This window comes from Propithecus coquereli, unplaced genomic scaffold (assembly GCF_000956105.1).
Source record: "Propithecus coquereli isolate 6110/MARCELLA unplaced genomic scaffold, Pcoq_1.0 Scaffold138, whole genome shotgun sequence".
Taxonomy (NCBI): Eukaryota; Metazoa; Chordata; class Mammalia; order Primates; family Indriidae; genus Propithecus; species Propithecus coquereli.
This window is the reverse complement of record NW_012138080.1, coordinates 8,212,243-8,234,952: the sequence shown is the minus strand read 5'-3', so window position 1 is coordinate 8,234,952 and position 22,710 is coordinate 8,212,243. Positions and strand designations below refer to the sequence as shown.

The 22,710-nt window shown below is 44.0% G+C and overlaps 1 protein-coding gene across 2 annotated transcripts in view; it reads right to left on the bottom strand.

The window, feature by feature from the left end:
* The window catches only part of MEIS1 (Meis homeobox 1), a 129,941-nt gene extending 112,559 nt beyond the window's left edge, over positions 1–17,382 (bottom strand). Inside the window, exons 1-7 of one of the 2 annotated variants that reach the window (XM_012639222.1) lie at positions 16,953–17,042; positions 14,883–15,109; positions 12,902–13,043; positions 12,295–12,345; positions 11,446–11,496; positions 9,840–9,986; positions 3,107–3,112 (exon numbers count right to left, since the gene is read on the bottom strand). In XM_012639222.1, the coding sequence (XP_012494676.1) occupies positions 3,107–3,112; positions 9,840–9,986; positions 11,446–11,496; positions 12,295–12,345; positions 12,902–13,043; positions 14,883–15,109; positions 16,953–16,964 (636 nt within the window). In that variant the 5' untranslated portion in view covers positions 16,965–17,042. Of the gene's footprint in view, positions 1–3,106; positions 3,113–9,839; positions 9,987–11,445; positions 11,497–12,294; positions 12,346–12,901; positions 13,044–14,882; positions 15,110–16,952 lie in introns of both variants that reach the window. The other variant, XM_012639223.1, reaches the window with a different exon arrangement.
* Between the last annotated feature and the right edge of the window lie 5,328 nt (positions 17,383–22,710).

Here is a 22,710-nt window from a genome sequence, read left to right as displayed (position 1 = left end):
TGTTACTGGCTTTGAATAATTATTAGAATAAAAAATATCTGAACGCCAACAATGTAGTCGATATGTGCAAAACAAGCATAGTCTACATGTCTCTCTTATTTTGAGGAAAGAAGTATAGGATACAAAAAGGCTGATATTTTTCTTGGTGATTTTCTTATTAAACACAACTTGTAAAGTCCCAAAATATTATGAAACAAAAGGCCAAGCCACTAAATGCACAACCAGTCTTAAAAACGTTATGAACAATATTCCTCAGAAAATTTTAGAATGCATTAGGGACAGAAAAAGCACACTGAAAGAAAAGAAGGGGTTAAATGATTCTGCTACTCAGTATCTTCTCTTTTTCACAAACATATTAATTTACCAACAAGATCAATGCAAAACGTAAAATTCCTGATTCTCTTTGTTAGAAGCTGGAGCCAAAAAAACTATGACAATTAAAATGAAAATGGCGAAATGCATTTGCATCTGGAGCTATGAAATATAAACATGTAACGACTCTATAAGAGATGATATTTATTTGTACTCTGAGGGTAATCCTTATTATCTACTTAGGGCTATACCACTTTTGGCAGAGATGCCACCCTTATCTCACAAAGATAAATTCTATATGCTCTGTAGAGTTATAGCACAATTCCCATAAATAATATATACAATAGAATGTAAATAAATAATACATTTACCTGAACTGTTCAAGAGTGAAGGGCAGGGTGGCTGTTCATGACACTAAGTCTCTTATGAATGAACAATTTCAAATAAACAATTGAACCATGTTCAATGGTGAGTTATTGCAAAATTTTTTCACTAAAATATTCTTAAGCAAAGGTTTCAAAACAACTCCAGATCTGCTGGGAACTTTCAAGTAAATGTTCCAACTAAACCCAAAATGCCCAGTTTAATTCTATTGCTAAATTTTCTGTTCTGGTTATAACATTATGGCTAGTAGCATCTTACATATTTGCTTCTATTTTTAATTCTCTCTATATAATGCTGGTTTATTTGATCAACGAAGTATCTGGGTTTAAAATGTCATGTATGATTTATCCCATGAAACACAGTGGTTTTTTTTCTTCAGTGAGAATAATTTAAACATTGCAGTAAATAGATAGGAAGGCCACGTATAAAAAATAAAAATAGAAAAAGAGAACACCTGCTCTAGTTAGTTTGCTAAGTCTTTATATTGTAAAAATTGTTAGTCTACCCCTGTAGACAAACTCTCCACTTCATGTAAATAGTGTAAGTATGTCTTTAGAATCTCAGACATTATACACTGTTTAGTTTGAAATTAAGTTTCCAAATTGCTAAGGAATAATCTTTGAATAACAGAAAACCCGATAGGTCACAGTTAATTATAGCTTGTCTATCAAATTAAATTAATGTTCTAGAATACATCCAAATAGTTATGGAGACATTAAGAGGAGTTTTAGTGTCAAAGAAATTCTTATGCATTCAGCTTCTTATATTTTTAAAAGAAGAGAAATAAGCATTTCCCAAGTTGGGATGGGGTAAGGAAACTCTGGGTTTACATCAAATCGTTCCCTTCATTCTCCGTTTGATGGCTGTGTCACTTTCATTATAAACTTCATTTTCCAGAGTTTCATAATAGTCATAAACACACTTCACTTTAAAGAGTTTCTATGGGACATAATGTGAATGCAAATTCAGAATAAAATGCAAATCATGGGGGTCTGGGACCAAATGTGGACTATCAGTTAAGAATACAGTCACTGAAAATAAACATTTAAGCCTTTAGAGGAAGAACAGAAAGGGGCTGATACTAATCTTTATATCAAGTGTTCACAGCCCTAGGGAAGGCAAATAAGAATAACAGTTTTCATTTTTTTACCTAATTATAAAGCACAGGTTGGGAATATTTGATGACTTTGGCTGCTATTCATTCCTGTTCTAAAGTAACATTTTTCATCTTTTGAGGAAAATAACTCACATATGGGTAATAACCTACAAGGAACTCCAATAGGAAAATGAGACCTAGCAAACTGGTTTAAGTTCAAGTCTCAGGCATAGAAGGTTTCCAAACAATGGAAAAGAAGTAATCAGAAAAAGAAAAGGTTATAGTTCTAACTTGCTAAAGAATAATCAACAACCCAGAAATTTATAGCTAATGAGTAATAAACATGCTACCATGTTGTAAAGTGTAAGGAAAAATCTATAGAAATGGGATTTCATGAGTAACAATTAATTCTAGGTTAGCTTATGTTGCCAGGTATTGATGTTAGAATGTTGTCATATATTGATATTAGAATAATTCTAGAATCACTCAAAATATTAGTTATTTATTTACTACTATCTTCTAAGTGAGTCAAAATAATGTATGTTTGAGTCCATTATGAAATGTAAGACTTCGTATTAGGGTAAAATGAAAAAGAACCAGCATGACTATAACACTTTGCTTAAACTTGTTAAACTCATAAAAGGTTGTGGTCATTTTTAAAGTATTACTTAGTAAACTTATTGATAGTAACAGCATTTCCTTTCTATAGAAGAATATGATTTCATTTAAGTTTTTAAAGAATTTGTAACACTGCACACTCAAGGCTCTTTACCTCGTGAGTATAAATTCTATTAATTGTAACTGGAGTTATGAAGTGTCAAGGGAAGAATCAATTGTAGAAATGTATTCTTGAGAATTATAAATAAAGTAAAATTTATTTTCACAACTTATTTGAACTCCATTAGTTTATGCCATATAAGTTGGTGCATATGTCATAGAAAAGCCATAACATAGTTATTTCATATCTTAAAAACAGTTAATAACATAGTTCTGGCTATAATTTGCATTCGATTGTATATACTCATCACACCTATAAACAACAGTATATAATTCAATAAATGTAGAAAAAAGCTTTTTCCACTGAGGAATAAACTCTTTATGGTATGGTTTAGTCATTTAGGAATTGTGAATCAAGAAGTCAAGACATATAAAATAATTTTGAAAGATTTGCACTCTTGTATTTTCCTTTAATAAGAACATATTTTCTAGATTAAGAAATGCCATTGGCAAAAGAGTGTTGTTCAAAGAGAGTTTAGTAAAATGTTGCCAATTGCGTTAATTCTACGCACTTGAATGTATTAAATTGATTGAAACTGGATTCTAGTGAAGAATATTTAAATGAATATATTCTTGCTTATTTCACACAATATCCTTTACACTGTTTATTAAAATGTCAAATTTGTAAGTGTTGGGAATCCAGCAATTGCCCAATATAGATATACTTCCTAGAGAGAGGCTGTTTAAGACTCCAAAAAGCTTCCCCCAATTCCTGTAATCTTGAAATCATGGCATGTTAAATTAAGCATACAGTTAAGATATTCTTTCATCTTTTACACTACATGGACACACTCATCTGCTTGAATTTTTCAAAATTGAATTTATACATACACGGTTCATTTACAAATGTTAAGGATAGTAAAATATCCAAATATATACTGGAAGCTAAAAGTAAAATTTTGGAATTGTTATTAAAACTTAAATTGAGAGACTGTATTTTATGTGTTTTAGACCCTAACTTTTTAAACAGGTATTATACCCTGATATTTCCTGCTGAGTAAGAACAGTAAGCCCAATGTGATTTACAGCAGTGTTGTTTTACTTGGGATTTTGAAAACCTTTATGCCTAACATCTGCACAACTGTCAGATAAACTGTGTCATATGAATTCTATTTTTATTTCTTTATTTGTAAAAGAATACTTTCCCATAATTTTGGTGTAATTTTTAAATATTAAACTTTTTTTGTACTCAGGAGAAATAGCAAAAATTTTTGTTTCAATTACAACATAAATTGAAGTACTGCTTTGATAAAAATACGACATATACCATAACCCAAAAAAGGCCATGTAAAATGCTGCAGTTGCAAACATTTAACACTGTGTAACAAAAATGACTGAGAACAGTATCAGTTTACTATCCTTCAACTATTTCCCTGACAGTGGAGTCAAATAATTTTGAATTATAGACCTTCTTACAGGATGTCTTATTTCATGTTGATTTTTTGATCATTTCCCTGTTAGTCCCTATAGGAATTTGGCCATATGCCGACTTTCCTTTAAAAGTTTCTGTATACATACTTGGGTTGTGTTTGATGATTAAATGATCATTTATTAAAACTTTAGCATTTCACCATTTGTTTGACATATTTACATTTCATAAGAAAATATTGTTGTTGCAATGGAAAGCATAACATTAACAATATGAAAATACTTCATTTGAATTCATGTAGGCAGTATTTTCATTTATGGCAAGTGTCTTAATATAACTTGTTATGCATTCTTCACAGTTTCTCCAACTCCACCTGTGAGGGAAGGTAAGCTAGTTTTATAATAGTAGGCCTCATGGTACTACTTTAGTCTATCTACTTGGCCTTAATAAACATAAGTTGTTGCTATGGGATCACAAATAATCTTTGTATTTTAACAATATGGAGTTTTACTGAATAATTTTCCTTCCATCACCCAGCAACAGCTGTGTTTTAAATCTTTTGGACTATGACAAACATTTTAAAATTTAAACATATGAGTGTTTGAAAACATAATGATTTAAAATTTGTTTATTTTCAAAGTTGGGCAATTATAGCATGATATTTCAGTTACTTTTCTGAAAACAGGGCCCATATGTTAATCCATTTTTTCTTCCTCCTCCTCTCTTCTTCCTCTACTATTTAAACTTCTCTGTGTTTTCTAATACAAGTCTGTAAGTTAGGACCAATAGCTATAGAACACACAACTACTCAATATTCTTCCAAATGATGAGCAATGGAGTCATTCTGATGGGGCAGGAATTGCTATTTATTGGAGTGACCTACTGCCACAGAGCTAGTTAAATCACTGAACAATAGTTACTGTTATGAGGCTTTACTTTGTACAAAGTAACATTAGTATCATTCCTATCATTGCTTTCCATTAACCATGGAACTTGCACTAGGGATTTCCACTGAGAGAGATTGAAAGAGAGAGACAGAGAGAGAGGAGCTACGAAAAGGGAATAATTTTTGTAGTATTAGCCTTTAGCCTTCAAGACATTTAACAATGCAATTGATCTCAACATATCTGCATACACTCTGTACTTTTTTTCCATATTGTTTTTCTAAAATGTTTACGTGCCCCTATTAAGAATCAATACATCCCTACTCTGAAATTCACACATAAATACACACCAAAAGTCAATCTGAAAAATAACAATAAAAATACACCTGATAAACAACTAACTTTTCATTCAAAGCATACTAAGCAATAAAGCACCTAGAATGAACATCCCAATTAGCCGGGTAGTGACAAGCAGTCAACACCTTATTATTTAATCATTAAAGAGGATCTTGCCATAATTTCCCTTTGACATATTTTAAAAAAGGAATTAAGAATATACCCCATGACCCCTGACAACAATCAAAAGTAAAGTTAGATGATGCTAAGACTTTATCACTTGCAAGGCCTGTGCACTGAGAGGTTCCAGGATGAAGGCATTAAGTGGGAACCTATGAAGCGTTTATAATTTAAATAACATGCATCCAAATGTAAGCATTTGGAAAAGAACTACCTGACAAAGGGACCATTTTCCTGCCTCCCACTGTTTGTGTCCACTTTTCTTACTGGATGAAAATGAATTGGGGACATTTCTAGTATTAGTAAACATCCGCTGGCTCCATCTATTTGTTTCTAAGGCAGCAGATCCAATCCACGAAGGACATTAGATTTTTCCTTGCCCTTCCAGCCCCAGCCTTTACCATAACACCTCCCCCAAAGGGATAGCTTAAATGTCCTTTGGATGAATCCCCATCCCTACTTGGAGGGGAGGAAGGTGTTTTCAATCAAATCTCACTTCAGTTTCAAGAACTTTAACCCAAACTGTGCTTTAGAAACAAAAGTGTGAACTTTTGAAATAAACCAATCGCCACCAGAGTTCGCAGGCCCCCTTGGGAACCAAAGCGCACTGGCCCAGGCCTGTCCCAGATCCCGGAGGCCTGGCGGCCTCGCGCTCTCCAGCCTGGGCCGCACAGCCCCGACGGCCCCCGCCTCCCAGGAGCCCGCCAGCACTTGGCATTTAACCTGCCCGGCGAGCGTGGCTCTCTGGTTCCATCTCCGCAAGCCATATTACTTCTCCCCAGACGTCAGAGACAAATCTAGAATAACATGCAACAGGGCGCCCGGTGCAGCCCGCCAGCCTTCGCCCAGGAGCTGCTAAATGCAGATTCAGACGAGGACCCCCCGGAGAGCTGCTGCTGAATAAAGACTGTAATCCAAAGGGACCATTTCTCTGCCTCCGGCTGCTTATGGGGAGAAGGAGGGCCGCCGCTGATGCCCGAGCACAGGGCCAACTAATCTCGGCTCGCAACGGGCAGGCGTGGCCACCCCAGGAGGCGGCTTTGGGGACCTGGAGCCTCTGCTCCTCTGTCCACTCTCCCTATCCATTCTTGGAGTGGAAAATGCTTAGAGTCAAGGAGTGGTGAGCAACAGACAACCCTAGGAAGGAAGACGACAGCTCCTCCCCGGAGCGCGGCCTAAAGTCTAGCATCTGGGTGGCCAGGCTCTTCCCCGCCTAACCCTTCCTTCTTGCTGTCCCCAGTTCCACCACGGGCGCCCCAAACAAGCGCCCGCCTCTCCTGGGACCCCCGTCCTTCTTCGCCGCCAACCAGACCCAATCCTCGCCTCGACGCCTGGCACCTTGGACCCCTCTCTGTCTGTTCCCGGGTCCGGCCAGGCCCTTGCTGCACGCCGAGGCCCGGAAGGTCCCCGGGCCCCTCGCTGCCCCCAGCCCCCGGGCGTCTGGAGCGTCGGAGCGGAGCCGAGAGCGCGGCGGTCGGGAGAGGGCGCCCAGGAGGTGTCCTGAGCCCGCCAGAAGTGGCTCTCCGGCAATGAGACCTCCAGGCGGCCTCCGAGACTGGGGGTGGGAGGAAGAACCGAGGTGGGGGGAGAATGAGATTACGGTTTCTAGGTATCTTAATCTGATAAAAAAATAGAGAGAGAGAGAGAGACAGAACGAAAAAAAATTAAAAAAAAAACCCAAACCAACAACACTACAAGGCCCAGTGGATTTCCGCCGACTTAGCCCTCCGGGAAACCGCCTGGCATCAAAGTCGTCGATCCGAGGTCCCCGTGCGGGTGGCAGCCTTCGCGCCCTCCGAGGGAAAAAAGTAAAATAAAATAAACCGTGCTGCCAGCAGGCCCTAGAGACAGAGGGGTTAATGAGCTAACGAGGCCCTGCGTTCACACAGCACCAGAAGCGTCCAGTCCCGGAGCGCACCTTCTTCGGAGGCTCCAACTGGCTGGGCCGCATTCGCAAACAGGTGGAGAGGCCATCCTTTTTGGCCTGGCCCTCAGGGCTCTGCACTAGGGGTTCAGAGCCCCCGGGGACAGGCTAGCAGGCACCAGTCCGAAGAACTGGCGCCCAGGGGGTAACCTGGTGCGTTGTCCCTCGCTCCCCACCTCCCCAGGGCAGAGGAGCCCACCGCGTCCGAGGCACTGTACCGCGTGTGCCCTGCGCCCTGTGCTCCCCTCGCCAAACCCGACCTAGGCAAGCTAGCTCCTGGCTCCCGGGAACCGGGTAATTATAAGAATAAACTTGGGTTTGTTGCCCTCCGATCAAAGGATACCTGGGTGAGCCTGAGGGGGTCACACGAGCGAGCCCACGCGCATAGACCAACAGCGCCACGAGCTCAACCAAAGCTGCGAAGCCCCACCCTTAAACGGCGGGGACTAGATGTACGATTCCCATTTTAGAGGTAGAAGAGAATAAAATGTGAATTTTTACCCAATACAATTGCATACCAATCTTTGCATATCTCAAATTAATCAGGTAACAAAAGTTTACGAAAGGAGTAGGGGGAGAATTCAGTGATATTATATCAATTCTGTATCCCCTCTCCCCACAAAAAAAGCCCTATAACTTTGGTCTTTTATCTTTGACTTTAATAAAATAATGATTCGTTGAGAAAATGGGGTATAAATCTTCATTTTGGAGGCAATTAAAGTGTTGATTTCATTCATGCCCCTAAGCGATTCTTGTAATTTGCTCAAATAGCTTTATATACCCAGCACTCCGGAGCTTTTAGAATCCCATTTTCTAGTTAGGCTTGTTGGATTACAATTTTTATTCAACAGCAGCTACCAGAGGGTTCCTCAGCGGAATCTGCACTTTACAGCTCCCGGGTGAGGGCGGGTGGGCTGAACCAGGCATGGGGCTCGGCAGCCCGCAGGGCCAAGGCCCGGAGCCGCTTGCAGTTTTCCCACCTCCGCTTGGCCGCGCCGGGATTGCACTTGCTACGGGTTCCGTGCACTCGTCTACACTGCTGAAAGTTTCTAACTCACCAAATAATAGTGAGGATCCGGCGTATTGGCACTTGTAAAGCTCTCCTCTGCCTTTCCCCACTCATAATAAGCAAAAGAGAAATTCAGCCTATGTCGAGGGGTTGCCCAGAGAAATCCAATCAGGGAATTTATTTTAAGAGGATGATGTTGAGAGAAGGAAACCATAAGATGACACCAAGAATGAGGTGCCAGGCACTCAAGCAAGGACTGTACAAGACAGCCACTGGCCAACAGTGATCATGGCAGAGCTTGCAAAGGAAAACCCTGTCGGAGTAGCTGGCCTTTGGCTTAACAAAGGCAGACTGATCTCTTCCCTCAAGTCGGGACTCACGTGCCAAGTCAAAAAGAGAAACAACTCTGGGCCTTCATTTATAAGTTCGGGGTGGGGGGGTGAGTGGGAGGGCGCAGAGGAGGCTGGCTACCCAAATCTCCAGCCGCTTCACAACAATTCGCAACAGAACTGTCCTGAGCCCTGTTTCATCTCACTCACTCCTCACGTTTTCACTTTCATTGCATTTTTGCAACTCCTTTGGACCAATCCAGAGACACAGCGACAGGAAGAGAGAGAAACTGGGAGCAAACGCTGGTGTCGGGGTGAGAGAGAGAAATCCGCGCCCCCCGCCCCCAGCAACTCCAAATAAAAGTCGTCCCCACTTAGTAACGCCTCGGAAGAAGGGCCTGGAGAGAGGACCGAAGAGAAGGGGGCGCAGCAAGCAAAGGCCCTCAGTTGAGAGAAGACAGGCGCGAGGTCCCCCACCCTCCACACCGAGGGAGCCACGGGGTGCCCCTTGACGCTGACACTTCCAAAAGCTGCCAACCCAGAGGGCCCAAAGCACGTACCAGCTGGAGGATGAGCGGAAAGGAGGAGGAGAAAAGTCCATATTTATCTGTTTTTATAACCTCGGCCTGGTCTTATTTTTTCTATTAAGTACAATAAAATGGGCGAGCTTGCAGCGAACACCGCACAAAGCAATGTTCAGTGAGGTCTAGAAGCGTTCGGCCGAGGAAAACTGACAAGACAGGCTAATGAACCGTATAGACAGGAAGAAAATAGCCAGCATTTGCTAGATTTCAAACCCTCGCTGTCTCTCTTAGACCACCTATCTTGGATTTATTCCTAATAAAATAAGAAATAAGCAGACCCTACACTTTTCTTTTCTTGGAGAGAGAAGGGAGAAAAAATGCTCCCGAACAAAGCCCTACAATCAGAGGCGGTCACTGGCAGTTAACACTCCCATTATTATAGAGGGTAAATAAAATAAAGACAAAAATTAAAAGCGACAAGAAACAGGTCAAGTTTGCTAGCAAAGCTTTTACAAGCTCATCTCTCCAGGTCGAATCCCAGAGCCAGCCTTAATGAAGCAATAATAGCCACATTATTCAAAAATTTTCATTTCGATGGAAATGTATCTAAAAGGGACTTAATCATATGCAAATAATAAAAGGAGGTGGTAGTGACCCAGCCAGCAATATGCATACAGATTTTTTTCCAGGGATGTTGAAATTGAAAAGCGCATACCTGGTCGGTTAGATTTGCTGATCTTGTTATATCTTCACTGTCTGATTTTGATCCTCCTTCTCTATCGTCTATCACCAAATCGATAGGCATTTTCCCTTTCAAACAGCTAATATACCGGTGGCAGAAATTGTCACATAATTCGTGTACCTACATTATGACAGAAATAAAAAAATGGAAATATAATCAGGAGTGCATAAATGACATTGACAAGTGCAATCCACCCCCCTTGTGAGATCCAAACTTCCAAATAGGGGAAACACAGGGCAATTGTCCTCCAGAGACCCCTAGACGCATCCAGAATTAGGAATAACTTTCTTTTCTTGCAAAATAGAGATATCCCAGAAAATTGACAGTGACAAGATGATTCACAGGCTACAACATATTCAACACCCGTGTTAAATTCATCTGCTCCTGGGCCTGTGGCCATTAGAGAGGTGACCTGCATGGGTGACATTTAAGGTAAACTATTTAATTTCATCCAGTTACTTTATGATAAATCCCTTTCCAATGTGTCTAAGGTGTATATATACATATATATACATATACATATATATTTTTTTTGTGTATATATATATATATATATATATATACACACACACACACATATTATTTTTTTCTCCAAAGGACCTGTATTAGGGTGGCATAGGATATATGCCTGTCAACTCAAGTCCCTATAACATTTGTAGTAAGAGTTTCTATCCATAAGGAGCACATTTTAGGATACTTCCTTTTAAAAAAATAGGAGGAAATAAAGTTGCCAGTACTCATGATATAAAAAACCTACAACCACAAAAACATATCAAATTGATTTTTTTAAAAAACAAGGTAAAAGAATGCCTCAAAATATTTAGGTACAAGTGGAGAGGTCTCTTACAAGTCCCAGGCATCACTGACATGCAAAAATTCACAAGAAACCCTAGTGTGCTTGCAATTTAATGTTAGTTTGAATTACAATGCATCAAGTTTTTATTGCTGAGATTTATAGAACAGCTAGCAAAATCATGTTATCGAAGGTGGGGTGTGTGCAGGATTCACAGATTCAAGAAATTGACACAACTATCAGCTCTGCTTTGTCTCTGCAAAACGTTTAATGTGCCTCCCCCACCACCTCCTCCAGACTCCTTGCCCGCTCCTCCTCCTCCTCCCCCTCCACCTCTCCTCTGTGTCTGACCTGCTGCTGCTCTCAGACTGTCTTCCAGAAACTCACTAAAACTAAACAAAACTTTTTCCGCCCTCAGAGGTAGCAAAGAAGAGGAAGAAGAAGAGAAGAGACCATAGAGATATTAAGCTGGGAAGCAAACTCACAATAGCATTTTAAACATCAACTGGGATGCACAGAATTGCAACTATTTACACAAAGCCAGCAAGGTATTAAGAAAGAACACAAGGCTAGGGCGTTTGTGATCCCGGTTTTAGTGGCTGAAATTGTAATTAAACTGAGAAGAGAAATGGACCCTAAGATTGGCCTTGACACTAATTACCAGGAAAAAAAAAAAGACATTTATGCAAATGTCTCAGAAGCCTGAACTTCAGCCATTCTGAACCCTCCCCCGTGTGTGTTTGGGGGTAAGGGAGAAGTAGAAGGAAAAGAGGCTAGAGAAATTACCTTCTCTAATTCCAACAGATGAAACCTTAATACTTGTATGGCTTGAATCATCTGCAAAGATACAAAAAGAATGAGCACCCCATTCCTGGTTTGCAGAAAACTGGCTGTCACAGCGCTGGCATCTCCAGCCCACCCCCTCCCACCAGTAAATAGAGTTATTTTGATTTATGGCAATAACACTAAAACTTAATAGCAGCGACTGGGTACCATCTAGAGGTTTATATTTCTTAAGAAGAAAAAATAGCTAAAACAACAACAAAGCATCTAAGTGGGGATCATAAACACTCTCCTCCCCCATGGCTCTCCCCTTTCTCAGTCCCACTGGCCCCACTCCCTCCCTCCCCAGGGCCACAGCACTGGACTAGATGTTTCCTTGGAAGGAGTGGATAGAAAATATTCCAAATAGCCCCCAAATTGTGGCTTTTTCACATTGCAAAGTTCCTGCTGCCTTCTGCACACCTTTCAGGCAAACTGGTTGTTTGGGGGCTCTTGCCCGGTCGCTGCCCTCGTGACGATACTTTGAGGGCTGGGAAGTCCGCAAAGTTTAAGCACACACGCTGACAGGCCCAGAGATAAATCCCGGCGCTGATTAGAGCTGCGCAGCCCGGCTGTCATAAAAAACAAAAGCTCGCATTTCCCCGCGCCGGCTCGCCCGGCCCCTCTCGAGATGAATTTATTTCCCTAGACCTTGTACCCGACCACTTGTCCGTGGACGGAAGCATTTGCAGCATACTTGCAGCCACGGAAAGACAGGTCTAGAAACCCCAGGGCTCTCAAAGCAAAGCTGAGGGCGTTGGAGGTGGGGGCTGGGGGGCCGATGGGGGGAGGGGAGTAGGGGTCCACTCTTACCAAGTTATCCAGTTCTGGATTAGAAGAAAATAGAGGTTTTTCTGCGCGAATCTAAATACAAGTGAGAAGGAGAAGGGAGAGGGAGGGGGGAAAAAAAAGAAAGAAAATTTGAAATCTGGTCGCCTTCCTAGTTTTTTGCCTCATTACACTGTCGGGGGCAGGACGTAACCTCCGGGAGGGACTCGGTGACACCGAGCTCGTCCCGCGCAGAAACACTTCAGTGTGAATTAAATAAGCTGAAAACAAGCCCAGAGCTCAGTCTTACTTCTGCTAGCAACTACGCTTCTCGCTTCTCCGGAACGCTGCTCAGCTCGCCAAGTCCAAAGGAGCTACAACGCGTGGTGTGCTCGATTTTATTTTACAGAGTGAGCTTTCTGCGTTAGGTTATGGAGGGTGAGTGGGTATGAATATGGGTGATTTTAAGTTATCCGCAGACAGACACTCACAGAAGAGGAAAATCTGAGGGTGGATGTAGCACGCATGGCTTAGGGTGGACTATTTGCTGGCTACTTTTGAAAATGTACTGGGTGGAGGTGTTGGGGGAGGGGGGTTCTTTTATGTTTCTTTTACTTTTTTTTTTTTTTTTTTTAACATTTATTTTGCTGACCTGTTTGGCGAACACGGCTATATCTTCATTGAATGACTCTGAGGAGCAGACGTCCCCGCCCGCCACCCCCGGCTCGCGGGGGGTACAAGTAGCTAATTCACATTTCTCAAAAATCAGTGCTAAGAGAGGGAAGAGGGGGTGTCTGCAAGAAAATACAACAGTCACAAACAACACAATGGTTAGTCCCCGGTCAGTGAAAAAAGGTGCCCAAGAAAAACAGCCGGAGGAGCTAGAGGCACGGACCCCCTCTCTGATTTTGTCATCTACTTTTTTTCTTTTCCTCTCCCACGCCCAGGTGACTGCTCACCTCCCCTTCCTCCTAGAGCCCCGAAGTCGGAGGGCCTGAGCCCTGGACGGTATCTGAGGATCGGTTCAGCATATCTGGCCGGAGAAATTGGCAACATTTGCTACGAATAAAACCCAAGCGGTTCCAGCAGCCATTTTGAATTAAGTTTCCCACCCGACAAGCCCTCGTCCCTCCGCTGCACATCCAGGACCTGGTGGAGGAAAAAGGAGCTGGGCGTGGGGATCGGAAGAGCTGGCTCATGTGGGTTCCTCCAAAGCGGCCGCACGAAGCCCAAGGCTCCGGGGATCTCGGTGGCAGGCGCTCAGCTAACTTGGGGAAAGGACCTCTATGGCTGCGGGACCGACTGTCACCAGGCTGCACCTACAGATCCCGACCCCACGGCCCTCGGAAAGCAGAGAGGCTCCTCCTCGGCTCCCTGCACACTCCCTCCCTTCGCGGATGGCCCCCACCGCCCCCCAAAGAAAGTTCCTTCAAATGTTCATGCGGTAAAGCCTTTCATTTTGTGTCTGCGGAGTGGCAAAGCAGCTAGTATTGCGAGGGGCCTAGATGTCGCTTGTCTCAGCCCATAAAAAAAAAAAAAAATGCTTCTTCTAATGCCCAAGGAGGTGTCTCAAGTCTTTTATTAGCTCTCACAGCCCAGCTGGGAATTTAACAGTTTGGGGTCTTTTTCAAAGCTTCCCCAAATGTTCTGTCCCATAGCCTAAACCATGTGCAGTCAACGCTGCGGACAAAACGTTGGGATTTAAACAAGCCCATCGCACAAGGGACCAGAAAATAAAGCAGAAAGATTTTTTTTTTTCCAACCAGGGAGGGTCAGTGTTGCCAGATTTTTTTAAAAAGAAGAAATAAATAGAAATAAAAGTTGTTGCAAAGTAAAAAGAGGCCCCAAAATTCATCAGCGCACAGTAGGCACAAGTGACTTTCAAAGGATTTTAGTAGTCCAGGGTCTAATGGAATGGCCGAGGAGAACACGGTGTAAACCGTCGCCAGAAAACAACCTCCGGCCCAAGAGCACCCCGAATTTACTTCTTTCTAAATACTGCAGGTTTCCCCTTTGAACACAAAGTGCTAAAACATCTAGAAGTTTCTTAATGTTTGTAACAATTCAGAACGAGCTCCTCTCCTTGACTTCAGTGGTCAAACTCCCTAAATGCAAAACATGTCCCCCCTTGCCTGACCTGCCACTGTCCTCCCTTGATTTTATTGTGCAGTGGCAGAGCCAGCATACGCTTGCTGAGTAAACTTAGCAAGTCAGAACAATCAGTGGCTTAAAAGATTTTCCCTTAAACTAAAAGTTTCGTGCCAACACAAAGGCGCTTACATTTAGAAACCCCTAACGCTCTCAGGGCGAAATGGAGCGAGGGAGGACCCCAAGCCGCTCGGCGGGAGTCTGAGAAGGGATGGGGGACCTTTAACCAACTTCTCCCGCACTAGGACCCCTTTGCGGGTATCACCGCTGTAGAGCAGGGGCTGGGCGTGCAGGGAGAGTGTGTGGAGATGGGGGGCTTCGGAGATGGCAGGCCGTCTTCCCAAATTCTCCATGCAATGCGAATGAAAAGTCACCAAATATGTACCTCCGAACCAGAGAGCTCTGACTTTCCTCTTACCAAGGGCACAGAGAAACAGGGGAAGCATCGTATCTCAACTGCTTAACCTGCTGCCCATTGTACGTACCCATAAATGGCATCTTTATCTCTCTTTAAAGCGTCATTGACAGAGGAGCCCATGCTGGGGGCCATGGCGTTGGTATGAGCTGTGTGCGGGTACTGATGCGAGTGCAGAGGAGGCCCGTGGTTCAGGTGGTGGACCGGCTGCATGGACCTGGCTGCATGCGGGTCCCCATACATCGTGGAGGGGATGCCTACTCCATCCATGCCCCCGTAATGGGGTAGATCGTCGTACTGCATGACAAACAGGAGAGAAAGAAGGTTCAGAAGGCCAGGCGGGCAAATGGGGGAACGGCAGGGAGCCAAGCTTATATAAGGTCAGTCCAGCTGGATCTTTCAACTCTGAATTCGGTGGCCTTGCATCTCTGAAGTTGAGATTTCTTATTTTAAACATAATTTGTAAAGTAAAAATTCTAGGATTCTCAATAATACTCGTCTGGGATGAATGGTCTTGTCCTAACTTGTGTCCCTATCAACTAGTTCAGAAATTCAGGATCCTCTGGCAAGGAAGGAAGGAAGAAAGGAGAGAAAGGGAAGCATTTTCCCGAGGGCGGAAGGTAAAACGCGCATGTCGCTGGTGGAGGAAATTCAAAATCACAATAATAAAACGTGCCAGGACAGTGCAGCAAACTTGCCTAGTTTCACAGTCCCTTCACATCAGGGGGAATTAAAAAAAAAAAGTTACGACGGGAACAGCTCATGCCAAGCACGTGAATTCAGACAGGCTTCTCATTTTATTTCCCTGCCAGCCTGGGGTTAGGCAGTCCTGCAAGACACTGCATTTCTTTTGCTTTCCAAGACAAACTCTTCTAAATTATACAAATCTAACTCACCCCCTTATAAGTGAAATTCAAGGAAGCATAGCTTTTCCTGGACATTAAAGCTGAATTTAGAATTGGGCAATTTTCTCCCAAAGTTAAAGAAAATCTATAGTTGAAGCAGTTAATATTCTCTATATATTTTTACTCTTAGGAAGTTTCTCCCCAAACTAGAAGTCAAGGAGGCAAAGATTTAAAGCAAATTCAAAAGCATATGCACATACAATCCTCCATCTTCCTCTTCCAGAGAAAACTACTTTCATATTGATTGTCATTAATTTTTGTGTGTGAAATTTAGCTATTTAGGTTTTTCGAATTGGTTCATTCCAGGCAAGTTCTTTTCCCAAGATTTGGAGGCGCCCAGAGTGAAATGATTTTCAAAGAAAAGAGGAATTGCCACTTTCATCTCCTTAAAGCCAGAGGTGTGAAAAGAGTTTGGAAGAACACTGACATTTGCCTGAACCAAAGGAGTAAAGAAAAATGTGTCAGCCTAGTAACTTTCTTTTGCAAACAGGGCTTTGAGGGCCAGGACACAAATTATGCAAGGAAGGCTTTTTGTAGATCCCCTTTCTTTTAAGAAACTACCTCAGTTGGGTTGTCATTGTCTCACTTTACTCTCACTGCATTTCTATTCAAATAGGAATATTGGGGAAATTAGTATTGCATTTTTAAAGTGAGTAGTTGTGTGCTTAGTATCCAATTAGTACAGGGCTTATCTAAGAAAAACTTGTAAAATACTACCTTGCATAAAAATCCATACAAATTAAAATTACTTTTAAAAGATGAGTGTTTGCCGACCAAAAAACTTGCTGTACTATGACAAAGTTATTTGCTTAAAAAAGCTATTTACAACTAATGATATTAAAGATGAGCATAATCTATAACATATCAGAAGTTTCCAGGTGCGTATTTTAGTTTAAACATAGCTTTAAACTTCTGATCCCTGAACGCTCAAATTATAGCATTAGGTATCTCGCTTAAAAACAAAAACAAAAACAAATGATTGCTTGAGCTTGTATTTTTATTTATATAGCTGCTGGTTAGGAATCTATAGAAAACTTGATTACTTGAATTAACAACTCCAAGTAACATACATAAGTCTACAAATGCATTGAATAAATCCTCTCGCTTTAGGCCACGGCTTTAGGAGCCTCATTTTAAAAGAGAGAGAGAAAAAAGGAAACTTTTTAGCAGTGTCTTTCAGCCACGTTTCAATTTAATCTCACATTTGAGTTCCACAATTGTTTTTTAATACGTACCCTTTGCGCCATCGGCCTCTCTGGCTCCCTTCCTACTTCAACTTCTAATATATCCTCTTTAAGGCCAGTGTGAAAAGAAACAAATATGCAAACTCCCCCGGAAAAAAAAAAGCACGACGAAAAATCCCTTAACGTCTCCAGCAATGTGAACTACTGGTCCCAGATCTTCGGTCTACGGGACCTGAAGCAAAGCGCCCGAGTCACTGAGCATAAAAGCGCTCCGTTTCCAAGACAGCAGCGGGGGCAAAAAAAGCAGATCTTCTGTCCCCAAAAAATCAGTTAAAAAAAAAAAAAAAAAGAGCGCCCCTCAGACCCAACTACCAAATCTCATGGCTTTCTGCCACTCCAGCTGTCAATCACAGGCGAGGTTGTCAACGTGGTGAATGAATGATCATCCGCTCTGTCTTCTTCTGGTCAGAACACCTCAAATGTTAATATTCAAATGCACAAAGCCCTAGCGCTCTCTTGCCTTGAATCAGTCCTAATTCCTAATCAGTTTCTCTCTTCTCTCGCTCTCTCTCTTTCTCTTTCTCTCTCTCTCTCTCTTTGCAACTGCTGCACTGGAGGGAGATTAGAGAAGGAGGGTTAAAAAAAATGTCTGTCTGAGTTTGTCTTAAAGGAGCCACGATCGATGCTGCCCGCTTGCAGTCTCCGTGCGTGTGTAAAGTGTGTGTTGCACAGGCGGAGAGGTGGATTCCGACCAGAATGCTAGAACCCGGAAGTAGTGGTGGCCATAACAGGTCGCGTCTTACACAATGCATTGGGCTGCAGCAAGTAGGCTCCTCGGCAGGGGTGGGTGTGCGAAGCGAGCTCTGGCCGCACTGGAGAGGCGGAGAGGCGCTCCATTAAATCGCACGCCCAGGCACAAACGCCACACATCCAGGGCACACGCACACAAACGCGGGCAGTGGTCTGCGGCCACCGGCTCTATTTTCCATATTCTTTTCTCTCCCTCCCCCTCTAGACTCCCTCCCCCAAACCGACTCTCTTAAAATAAATTGGGAATAAACGCGGGGCAGGCGGCGGCGGGAGTTATTTTGCACAGAGCTCCGCGCATAGACTTCATGACTTTCCTCGAAATTATTGGGGTCTGCCAGTATTTTTCCGGGAGGAGGGTGATGCACAAAGTACTGAATTCTCAGAACTAAACACCCCAAGGAGAAAAGTCAAACCGGGAGACAGGAGGAGGAGGAGCAGGAGCGGGGCTGGGAAAGGCTTGGCTAAGGAGTCCCGAGAACATGGGGTGGAGGTGGCTCCGGCTTTCTGCAGATCCAGCCTTGAGGGGTTTTGCTGTCAGAGGTGGACGCCCGGCCAGAGGAAAGGAAATGCTTGCATTTTGTCACTTTGGGTCGGGACGCCCCCACCTCCTAGCCCCGGCGGCCCCCCGGCCCCAGCCCCGGCGTCCTGCGAGAAGTGAGAAAGGAAAGGAGGGAACAATGAACTGAGCGCCGGGAATGTGCCCCCAGCGCCTGTTTACAAACACCAAGCTATTTATGATCGCCGGAAAGCGAAACCCGACGCGGACTCGGAGCAGCCCAGACCTCGCGGGCGGAGTCCGGGCCGGGGAGCCGCGGGGAGGGAGGCTCTTTCTCCGACCCTCTCCGGGCGAGGCGGCCGTGCGCCCAGGGCGCGGCGCGACGGGGCAGGAGCGCTCGGCTCCGGCTGCGGCCGCAGCTGCCTTTGTCTAGGAGGCGCCGAGGGGCTCCAGCCTCGGCCTCACTCGGGCCTGGAGGGGCCCCGCGCCCCCAGTTCTTTCTCCGGCAACGCCCCGAACTCTCCTCCCCAGACCCCCTACCCCGCACTCGGCTTTCCTGTCCCCAAGCCCGCTCGGTGAAAACTCCCAGTGCCAGAGAAAAAGAAACCCACTTCGTGAGCTGAGATTTCAGACAAAAGCTGCCCGTACCTACGACTCGGAGGCTCCAACCAGCCACTGGTTTTAACTTTCTCCCTTTAAATACATATTCTCTGGGCTGTAATTTTTTTCCTTCTCTTTATTCTCTCCCACTCTAAGCTTGCCCTTTATTATTATATTTAGTGGGGTTATTTTCGTATTTGTTTTTCTGCCCTCCGGGATCTGCCGAGATGGCTCAGCCGTAGCAGCTCTACTAGCGGCTGGAAACCTCACATCCCCAAGCAGGGCTCGCAGCTCGCTCGGCTCGGAGAGGATTTTCCCCCTCCCTCCAGCTGAAACCTCGCAGAAAACTCCCCCTGCGGTCGACTGGAAAATGAGCTCACCCAAATCTCGGTAGGCAGCCGTGAAGGAGGGCGCAGCCAATCAGGAGGTGCCCCCGCCCAGGCGGCCGCGCATTGGCTGCGGGGAAAATCAATTATCAAATAATCGATCAGCAGGGAGCTTCGATCTGCCGGGAATGCAAACTGCCAGTCCCCATTCCCGCCCTGAAGGTGGCCAAAAGGCTGACTCCCTCAAAGCCCTCGGCCCGCGCTCCCATCGCCCCCACCCCCATGCCAGCTGCGGACCGAACCCTCACCCTAACGGGGGTGTAAGTAGTGGGAAGAGTTTTGAGAAAGCTTAGGGGGATCCTTTCACCCGAAGATTGTTTGGAGAAGGTTAGGAGCTCTGAAATGTATTGAAGTCAACTCTTAAGTGCGAAGTAGAGGAGAATTTGCATCCGTCTTCGACATGGGACTCAAGTTTCTGTAGAGTGGGCTTCCGAGGAGCAGGGGACACAGGGAGAGAGTCAGAGCACAGATCTTGAATCAGGTTCCGCCGAGCGCACGCAGCCTCCCTAGGCGACACTGCCGCTTCTTTCAGCACTCGGCACGAGTCCACGCCGGCTCGGTTGCCCCCAGCAGCGGCGCGTTTCCATGAAGCCGAGCAGATGAGCCTTCCCAGCCATCACCCCCGCCCCGGACACCGTGCTTTCCTCCCCATGTGTGCCCGAAGGGCTGACACACGTTCACCCAGAGCCTTCAGATGCGCTTTGCCTTGAAAGAGCTCCGACTGCTTAAAAAACAACCCCCCCCCCAAAACCCATCGCCAGGATCCCTTATCATTTGTCTTGCTCCCTTTTTTCTTTCTCTCTGTTTCTGTCTCTGTCTCCCTCTCTTCCTCTCTACCTCTTTTTTGTCTCCAACACCCAAGTTTTAGGATTTTTTACTTTTTTCCATGGCATACATGTGTAGCGCTTTCTGGCATGAACCTCCCAAGATCACTTGGGAGGTTAAGGCAGGCCCGTGAGTAAAAACAGAGGTCGGGGGGTGAAGTGGGGGCAGCCAGGTGAATTGCTGGCGCCTTTATGCCCATGCCTGACCCCCGTCCCCCACCTCGCCCCTGCAGCATGAACTTGGAGCAGAATTTCAGGCCAAGATGGAACCTCCCCGTCTCAGGAAGGCGATTTCTGTTTAATTCTTGGGAAGCTGCGCTGGGTGGGCCAGGCAGCACGCTCCTTTTCCGATAATGGAGAGGACTAAGCTGTGCGGGCAGCCTGCTAGCCCTTCTTCCGCGAACCCCAGGCGGCTGCGGCCGACACCTGAGCGCCTTCGGACGGCTGCTCGCTGGGGTGTGAGCACTGTCTCTGCAGCAGGCCCGCCAGGCATCGCGCAACTGGGCATAGGAGGGAGCCCGGGGTGGGAAGGGGGGATTAAACCAAACACCGACAGAGCACATCTACATTTATGATGCTTAAATGAACTGAGAGGGAAATTGTGTAAGTATAATTTAACTGAGAGAAATTTACTGCGAAATACACTTAGATGACCGTCTTTAACAGCCCTAGGGGTCTCCAGCAAAGACTTAGGTAACAGGGCTTGGAGTTACCTCAACTCTGAGGCCACGTTTTCAAATTTGGAAAAGGTCAGTTTTTATATGAATATAAATTTATGTACATACATACACAATAGGATTTATTTTGTATTGTTGCTTTCTCGTAAGTTTTTTTGTTTTGTTTTATTTTCTAGCAGAGACGAAAAGAGAAGGTTCAGGTAAGTCACTCTTTTCAAGCATAACCAAAATCTTCAAAGCAGTAGGAAGACTATTGTGTGCTGTATCCACGATGTGTCAGACTGCCTTAAAAATATACGTTAAATTACCCACACACAGGTTTTCCTTAAAGAATGGGATAGTTTGAATTTGTGGACTCAAAATAAACTCTTAGTAGCTTTGAAAAGTGTCCACTCCCACTCTTTCCATTTATAATTGTGAACCTAATGTTACTTCTAGGCCTTATACGATTAATTCTGAACAATCAAGGAACTAAAACACTTTTACAATGTAATTACAGTAGTACAAATTGTTTGCCCAAACCTCATTCTGGATAAGGATTTTACAATTAGCAAACAGTTATTACAGTTGGGTCTTGCTGAGAGAAATTGCACAGAGGACGTCTAGAATTGCAATATAGTGGCCATAAAAAAAAAAAAACCCTCTTTTAGCAAGGCAGCCATTAATCATCTATTAAAGAAAAAAGTGAAGGGACAGTTCGGTGCATCTTAAGTTCGGTGCATCTTAGTAAACTACTGATGATATTTATGCCTGTCCTGTGACAGCACCTATCCTAAGCTTATTTCAGATATTTGCTTTTTAAGGCACTAGCACTTTTATTTTGTAAAAATGTGGCCTGTTGAAGGGTTCTGGCACTTGGCCCTAGCTCCTGAGATTCAGGTCTTTCATTTGCTTCTTATCCTTCTTATCCCAGAGCATCTCCCCCAAAACAGAGGAGGGTGACTAAAAAAGAGATAGGCTGGGCCCTTGGTCTCTATTGTTTATACCCTCCTACACAGAGGCATTTCAAGTCAGCAGTGCTCCTCTGGGCTGTTGGTATAAATGTCTTGGAGGACTCCCCTGTAACTTTCTGTTCTCCTGTAAGGAATTGGTGCCTTTGGGGAAGCCTATATCCTGAACCAGTCTTTTGTCCCCAAAGGTCACACTGATGAGTCACCTCCAAAACCCTCAGAAATTAAAGAGGCACCTCTTAAGGTAAAATGTGTGTGTATTTGCCAGCCCAGAATAAACAAAAGCCTGTTAATCAATCGAGTTTGGCAGCTGTGTTCACAGAATGATAAGGGTTTATCATCTGGCACCTAACTTTAAGATGCCTGTTAAAATGTTGTGATTGCTTTTTAGGTTGTCCTGTGGTGTGGAGGCTTGGGGTTTGTATTTCAAGAACATTCATCCTCAGTATCTCACCCCCACATTAGCATTCTCATTTTAAAAAACAGAAATAGGAGGAGGGAAAGAAAGTTTAAGGAAAATAGATTTGAAATCTAGTAGAGATAATACAGGAATGCAGGAGATAAGAGGCTGGATGTGATATGAGAAAGGTACCAAGAAGTCAAAACTAATGAATAGCTGTAAGAAAAGCGAAATAGACTATTTAGAGGTCTATTAAAGAGAGAAACCTGGTTAGGTGATATGAAAGGGAGTTACCCGAGAGGATTAGGGAGAACGTTAATCAAGCGCTCCGAAGCAATCCAGGCTATAAGAACTAGGAGATTTGTTTACTGCATTTTGCTTCAGAAAACAAAGAGTGTCTGGGTCCAGTTCAGAAGTCAATGAGAGGTCAGCTTAGACTCTTCGACTGTTGCAGGGAAAATACCTAAGTGACCATATTCCAACTGGATAATGCAAAAGTTAAGAAAAAAAATGGGGGGGAGGGTGCTTTCCTTACTACTTTTCTATTTCAAATCATTAAAATGCTTTGGTCTCTAGAGGGGGAAAAACTACACTGGTTAACATAATTACTAGCTCTGACATTTTCAGAAGTTATAGAGGTCTTTTATTAATTAAATGGAGGGCTTA